Here is a 7,916-nt window from a genome sequence, read left to right on the forward strand (position 1 = left end):
CATTGTTTCTAAACAGTCTGTGCTGGAGAAACTCTGGCACTGTTTTCTACATTTCTTTGTTTTCTGAGCATGTCCTATTCCAGGCTTCGTGGTTCTTTTGCAGGTATTCTCAACGCCTAGAACTCCCCATCCTGCTTCTTGTGCAACAGTAACTGCCAAGTCCTCCTGTTGTTTTTCTTTTGCCAGGCTACTGTTTTTTGAATTGCACTTCATTTCTTCTGATAACTTTATAATTTAGCATCTTCAGCAGCCTGAGCCTCAGCCATTACACCAGTTTCTCATGCTCAGTCTTATTTATGCACTTGTTTTTTTTTTAAACTATCCCAGACAATGTGTAAATGAAGTTGAGTGCTACCGCTACATTAAAGACACCAAAACATATACATATGTTGAACAGAGGTGTTGAGTAGATATCCAGATGAATAATACTACTTTCAGTTGAATGAAATAAAATCCAGCAACTCTATCCTTCACTAAGCATACAGAAGTTGTTAAATTTATTTGATCAACAACAACATCAACAGCTGTTTCTAAACATTATTGCAGACAAGAAAAATGGTGTGTGCAGACTTTAAAAAGAATATCCTGCTTCTTGAGCAAGGAGCTTGGACTTCAGTGAAGTGGCAGACTCTGGGTATGGTGGAAGGGGTTTAAATCTATTCAAACTATGAAGCTGTTGCTCAAAAACTGTAACAGGTGACTGATAAGAGAGGTGGTGTGCTGCCTTACCTGTCTGGAACAAAGTGAAAAAGCAGTATTTCAAGAATGGGTAGAGCAGACAGGTAGGTGTGGAAGCAAGGGAGGGTAAGTTATTAAAGGCAAGCTGTAATAGTTGGAAATACTGGCAAACCAGGAGACTTCACTGACACTGAAGTAGGGGCAGGAAGTAATTGAAAGTGGTGTCCTGATTTATGGCCGCAGGAAAGATATGGTTTGGGTGGAAGTTTTCAATTTTACAGACATTTTAAGTAGTTTTTAATATCACCGTAGAACAGGGATTCAGTGCAGTGGTCCCATAAAGTGGTTGTAACATGCCTATGATGCAAACAAGAAAGCATAGTTTTAACAACACAGAACGAAACAGTGGTGTTGGTGGGAGGAAGAGGAAAGAGCAGACTGAGTTGTTACCTATTGTATGTGTTAGATATTTCATAAGTGGTAGAGTTTAGTATGTCTAAATCTACTGCCACATTGTGCTAGGTACCTCAAACACTTCTGAAAAGATGTCTTGAACTGGTAATTACACTAATGTGATCAAAATATACCAATCTGGATCAGCTCTTGAGTTTTGTGTTTTTCTTTGTATTTTAAAATTACCTATTACCTATTATGTTTGACATCACTTGAGTGATGGACTAGAGTTTTTAGGTCTGCGGAAAAAATATCCATTGTTCTTGTTCTAGGTGAATATTTGTATCAGTAGTTAAAATTCTACAGAAATATAATATACATTGTCACTGTTTTTAAGCCTTGCTCAAAATACTAAAAGTATCTGATTCTTTTTACTATATCTGTGAAAGTTTTGAGTTACCTATCAAAAAGACACTTTATTATACGTAAAGGATTAATTTAATTCAGAAGTCTTTATTTGAAAGACTTACACACTTAATTGTAAGTACACCTTTCTTTTAAAACTACTGTAGTAGTAAAATCTGTGTTTTATAAATTAAAACTACTTTGCTCATTGTTACAAATTAACAAAGCTCCCTTAGATGTTAGAATAAATTAAAGTTGTACTTTAATAAACTGGAATAAAGCTTGCAATTAATCATCAAGAGCCATGTGCCTCTTGGACACAGAGGTTAAGAGTCAGATTTAAAAGTAAAGGGTGTGCCTCTAAAATACTTAATGTTAGTTCCATCCAGTTTAATCAATCAACACTTATGTTGGAGTAATGATGTTTAAGAAACTGATGAACCGCAAGAGTGCCTTATCTTCAGTGAAGTGTAGTTGAGCTCTCTTGGGACAACTACTTTGAGTCCAGTTAATGTAACCCTGAGGTGGAGCCACACTGGTTACGCAGTCAGCTACTGGTGGATAGCCGAAGGGTAGGGTATCTGCCTCAGCCCAGCACTTCGAACTACCTTTTCTATCTACTTTTAAGTTATAGCTCCATTCTGTAACTGTTTGCTGAAAATGTATGAGGAAAGCTCAACTTTTTGATACTATCTCTTTTTTGTACTTCTTCCTCTGGAAATTTTAAGTAGAGACTTGATTTGTTTTGTTTCATACTCTAAAAGTTGAATGATAATTTTACAGTTTATAGATTAAAGCTGTATAGATAAAAATTTAAAAACATTATATATTGAGAAGATTTAGAACAGTTAAATGATTTTGTCAACTTACACAACAGCAGATACCTTACATAGCAGTTGAGATCGTGACATGCCTTCTAAAGTGAATTTAATCTTTTCCTGTACTTCATATATTATATTTTAATACACAAATTTTCCTAAGAGTACCAGTGTAACCTCATTTTATGAATTGTTCTAAATACTGCAACCTTTCTCTCTACTGATTTAGTGGAGAAATATGAGTCTTCTCATTTGAAAGTTACAGCTTTCAACAGAATTGGAATTCTACCTTACTAGTTTTTCACTACCTCAGTGTGTTTACATTCTCAATATCAACTTAAACTCAGTCATTTGTTATACAGAAGAACATAAAATACCTTTTTTAAAGTTTATACCATTTTCCAGACATGAATGGGTGATGTTTGACTTTCTCCTTGACCTCTTGCAAGGCTGAGGGCCTTGAACCTGATTAAACAACAGTGCTGAGAAGCAGGGAAGCCTTGTGCCTCTACACAGCACTAGTCCAGTTTATTGGTCACATTTTGTGGTCTTCACTGTAATTGCATCCTAACGCTCTATTTCTAGCATGTCCCCTGAAACAATGGTGTTTGGAAGATTTGAGAAAGCTTCATGTAATGTTGTAGGCTATGCAAGAGAGTAACTCACTGTCTCATAACTTCCTGGAAAGCTCATAAAAATCCTCTCTTCTGAATAATTAACACTGACTTCTTTGCCTTTTTGGGCAGAAAAAGAGTTTGCTGATGCTCCTGAAAGGTTCTTTCAGGATATTTATGGGAAGTTGTCAGAGGATGCTTTAGCAAGGCTGAGAGCAAAAGGGCAGGGACTGCAGGCCTTTGGGGAAAGTTAAGGTCTAAAAATGTGAAATCTCTGAATAGTTGTCTGCTCTCTGGCTCATCCATCTGCTCCTCACATCAGTTTAAGTATGTTTTATGCTGTTTCAGAGGCATTGAAGAGTCAGGACAATTTTGTTTAATGAATCTCATATTTCAGTCCAAAATGAAATGTACTTCCCAGTAGATATGGGTCATGTATTTCCTGGCTGAGCATGTTAGTATGTGGATTGGCCAAAGCAGTGTCTTTCAGTGCTTTTGTCCTAGTGCTAAATGCAGAATGCTTAATTTCCAGTCTCTCCTCTGTATTTATTGGTCTTGTGTCCCTCAGATGCGAAACTCCTTTGTTCCTGGCCAGATTAGATGAGGGAGAGCATAAAGGGGATGCCAACATGTAGAAACAGGTACGCATGAAAGAGTGTTCCTCATAGCTGCTTGTGCTAGGAAACTGCTGAAAGAGTGAACAAGGGACTGAGTAAGGATTGGCAGAACACGAGATGATGAATGCTTGTGTCCTCACATGAGGTTGTAGCTGCTCTTTTGCAACTACTAATGGCAGCATTTTGAAGGAGCCAGAGCGCTCCTCCACTCTCCCCCATCCTCAGCATCTAAAATCTGCCTCTGTCGGTAAATCAGGTAGTTGTAAAAGAAAATACACATTGAAATACCTTTCTACAGCTTCTTCTGATAATCTGATATAGCTGCTCTGGATGGTAGCAGTGTCTGTGCCTGTTCCAAGGCTTCCTGTTGTCCTAGCAGTGGCTTTGCTTATCGGCTGCAGACCCTGCCATTGCCTACTGAGAGGTTCATCAAGCGTGTTTAGCACCTATGCTGTGATCTAACAAGCTCGGTCTGGGTCCCAGGATGCTTCTGTGCTGCCTTTTCACAGAGGATACCAGCAGTGTCTGTTCAAGTAAACATGTCCTGCCTCTGACAGGGCTGCCTGAGTGGTGTGGAGCAAGTGGCTGCTGCAAGAGAGAGAGGGGTGAAGACGCCACCTTCTTACATATACAAGGAAGAGGAGGGTCCAAGGGCCTCAGCTATCAAGGTCAGGATATTAGATTGCAGAGCTAGTGAGCTCCTGGTGAACGATCCAGCTCCTCAAAAAGTGGGCAGGCTTCATGTCTGGGTTCAGTGTAATTGTAGCACAGCTCTAATGGTGGTCCTGCAAGGTGGACCTGCAAGGCTCCTGATGATGGCCTCTCTCCTAGTTGCTTGATAATGTCGTCTGACTCTGAGATGTTGTAAATTGAATTCATCTGGCCCTGGATCTCATCTCTCTTGAGACTGCTTGTTACCTGATCATAGTAAGCATAGTAAGTTGTGCTATTCTGATAAAAGATTGCAACAAAACATTTCATTTAATGGAGGGTAGTTTGTCACTGAGATCTGTGGTGTTTATAACTTTACCTGGGCAGCTGAGTGGTTTCTGTGCTGTAGGGCAAAGTGGATTAGACACAAAACCTTAAGCACTGAACAGCTTGTGACAAACAAATTACATATGCTGATCTGTAGCTATGCTTCCGACAGAATGGTGAAAACCACTGCACTATCAGCCTGTGCGGTAGGATGTATGTACAAGAAAATCAAATCCAGAGGAAGTGCTTTATTGAGCAGAGATGAAAAGTATTCAGGGAGACTAGTTAGCATGCCAAAGACGTTATTGTAGATAAATTCTAGACTTCAAGTTGATTTTTTTTAATGTAGATTTTTTTTTTTATTGTAGATAATGCAAAATAGATTCATTGATGTTGTAATCATTTCAAATGTCCTAAGTCAGGCTGATGAAGCTGTATCTCTTGCCCCCTCAATAGTCTGTAATGTCTCAACAATTTCTACCTTATGAACAGGGGTAAATACAGAATTAAAAGGGGAAATCAGATCCTTAAGGAATGCCTGCAAGATCAGCTATAGGGATAATGTTGACATGATAAGCAAACTGCTTCTCTTTCATTTTCCTGTTTCATATTTCACACATAGTGCTTCCATTTATTTTTTAATTTTTTTCCCAGCTTTTTCCATCTTCCCTTTCCTATAAAGCATTTCAAGCTTCCTTTTCCATTGTTGCTTATCTTTCTGTTTCTTTGCACCATTCCTGCTTTTATCTCATTTCCCAGCCCTTTGATGCATTCAGGCTAATTTGGGGGGAGAGGGGCAGTGATCAACTTTGAGCTTACTTTTCCACCCCTATAGTCACTGACTACAGGCCTACTGCAGAAAAGAAAAGCTTGTCCAGTGTGCTGTGTACTGAAGAAAAGTATAGAAGATTCAGTACTCCTGAAAGCCAGCCCTGCYACTTGGTCCTAAAGTTTTAGGGGTCCAGATTAAATAGAAAGTACTTTGCCTTGTCTCCCTGCTGTCAAGTATCAAAAACAGATTTGATGCATGTTTATTTGACTGATGTGAATGGCTTGTGATGATAATCATCATCTATGAGATTTTAAAACCTTATTTGTTAGGTAAATCATAGCAATAGATAATCCTTGTCCAGAATAACTCACAGTTTCCATACACAAAGATGTCAAAGGACAGGAGAGAAAAAGGTGTAGCACATCAACAGGGTGCTCAGCGAGGTGGYGACAAATGGCATATGAGTTCTCTAAGGCTCCTTACTTGTGTAGAGTGGGATTCACTTTAAGGAGGATGAATACATAAAGAAGGGGAAGAAAAAACTGAACACAGGACAAAGCCAGAGGAAAAAAAAGGAAGGACACGAGAGGTGGAGGAGAGCAGTGAGATTGAGGTAAAAGGGCTGAGAAAGGGAAGAAGTTGGAGTGAATGCCAGTCAGTACAGGGCAAGGAAAGTCCTGCCAGAGTGCTGCCACATCAGGTTGGGATGGCTTTATGCCCAAGCCAAAGCTTTCTTAAATCCCTTTGTGCTTCTTGCCTGATTTTATTCAGTGATGATGCAATCCAGTTAGTGACATCACAGAAATACACCTACAAGTGGTGTTACGGAGTCTAGATTGTGACCGGCAGATTAGTCTGTGGTGTCACAATCCAGTGTTTATATCATTGTCTCCTGAATGTGGAAGTGATTGCCATGTCGATAACTGAGTTTTCATCAGTGAATCAGGCTGTTAAGAAAAGCAGAGGAAACAGTTTTGATTTATTTGGAAAAAAATCTTGGTAAAGTCTGGCTAAACAAAACATGGCATATTACTCAGATTTCAGCAATTCATGTGCAATGTAAACACCTTCAACACAGACAGCATCTGGGTCACTTAGAGCTACAGGGTGGTATTGTATTTTATTGTTAATGAAAAGTATGCCCATGTGCCAAAAAGCAGTGACGGTGTGTGCACATCCCGGGATTCTAAGAACAGAAGTGATGAGTGTTAAGAATAAATAGCTTTGGAGAAAGTTAGCAATCCTTTCCAATACTTCTCATTTTGAGTTGGTTTTGTAATTTATACTGGAAACCAGTCGGTTCATACTCTTTGGGAAAAATTGCAAGCAGAAAAATTTTTTTCTTCAATGTAATCTAGAACTAGATTTTAAAATGTGTTAAACATAGATTACCTTTTATTGCATATCTTAAAGAACAACTTAAATCAGTTCATTTCACTTTTTAGAGCGAGATCCAATTTAAGATTGATTTTTATCTTTTGCCATCCTAATGGCAATGTTTGCAGATCCAAACAAAGCATTTTATTTCTAGAATGCTAGTTGTAATCCAGTCAGAGGATGTTAAGCAACTTCCAGGATTAGACCCTTAGTGAAAGCTTGTTCCCTTTAGTTTCATGTTTCCTTTGGTTGACTGCTTGAATTGTCTTTCTATAGTTTTGCACTGGAGTATGTCTTATGCAAATAGGGAAGGAATTTTGACCTAGAAGAGAGACCTCTTATTAGCGTACATACTTTTAAATTATAGTAGCTATCTGAAGCTTCTTCAGCATAGGATAGACAGCATTGTTGCCGAATGGGTTTGATTTAACTTGTTACTTAAACAAGAAACCTCCCATCCTTATTTCTCAAGGAGAAACTTCAGATATTTCTGATTCAAATTCACATGCACCAAGATGGATATATCAGTGTATTTGTGATGTTGTGGGGTGGTAAAACCAGATGATTTCGAGTTATTTCCAGCAATAGGTCTATTGTAAACCTCCCTCTCCGCCTCCTCGGCAGGGTATTTAGGATACAGCGAGACTCGACAGCGGGGCAGCATTCGTGTAAATTACTGATTTATTTGTTACCTTTAGAGGATTTAACGTAGAAAAGCAACTAGTAAGAGAGTTTGGAGGGGGTGGGAGAAGGGAGAGGAGCCCCGTGTGCTTGGGCGCGCCGCGCCGCGGGGCCTGGGTCGCGGTGGGCGAGTCCGGGAGCGGTACCGGGCGCGGCCTCGCCTCAGGGGTCCGCGCTACGTGGCAGGTGGGATGACCGAAAGCCGGGGACGTGAAACACGACGCAGGCGGGCACACAGCGACTGGGAAAAGCCCTTTTCCACCCGGGCGAAGCTGCGACCAGCGGGGCGGGAGCTGCCGTTTCTCCTCAGGGAAGCGGCCCTGCGCCCCGCAACGGCGCCGGCCCCCGCCGCGCGGCCGCCCAATGGGGCGCGGCGGCCCCGCCCCGCGGGCCGCGGCAGCCAATGGGCGGCGGCGCGCGGCGCCCGTCCACCTGCGGCTGCGGGAGCCACCTGAGCGGGCGAGAAAAGCCGACAAAACCCGTCGGTGCGGCGGGCTGCGCGCTGCTCTCTCCGCTCGCCCCCGCCGCCTCTCGCCGTCCCGACCGGCCGGGCCAGTTCCGCCGCCCTCGCCAGACATGACAC

The 7,916-nt window shown here is 41.3% G+C and overlaps 1 protein-coding gene across 1 annotated transcript in view; it reads left to right on the forward strand.

Moving 5' to 3' along the window:
- The window catches only part of TAF1B (TATA-box binding protein associated factor, RNA polymerase I subunit B), a 50,311-nt gene extending 48,818 nt beyond the window's left edge, over window positions 1-1,493 (forward strand). Inside the window, exon 16 of the mRNA XM_026076973.1 lies at window positions 104-1,493. Coding sequence (XP_025932758.1) covers window positions 104-238 — 135 coding nt within the window. The 3' untranslated portion in view covers window positions 239-1,493. The remainder of the gene's footprint in view (window positions 1-103) is intronic.
- The last annotated feature ends 6,423 nt before the right edge of the window (window positions 1,494-7,916 follow it).

The sequence above is a fragment of the Apteryx rowi genome, unplaced genomic scaffold, assembly GCF_003343035.1.
Source record: "Apteryx rowi isolate R43461 unplaced genomic scaffold, aptRow1 scaffold_445, whole genome shotgun sequence".
In the NCBI taxonomy this organism is placed as follows: Eukaryota; Metazoa; Chordata; class Aves; order Apterygiformes; family Apterygidae; genus Apteryx; species Apteryx rowi.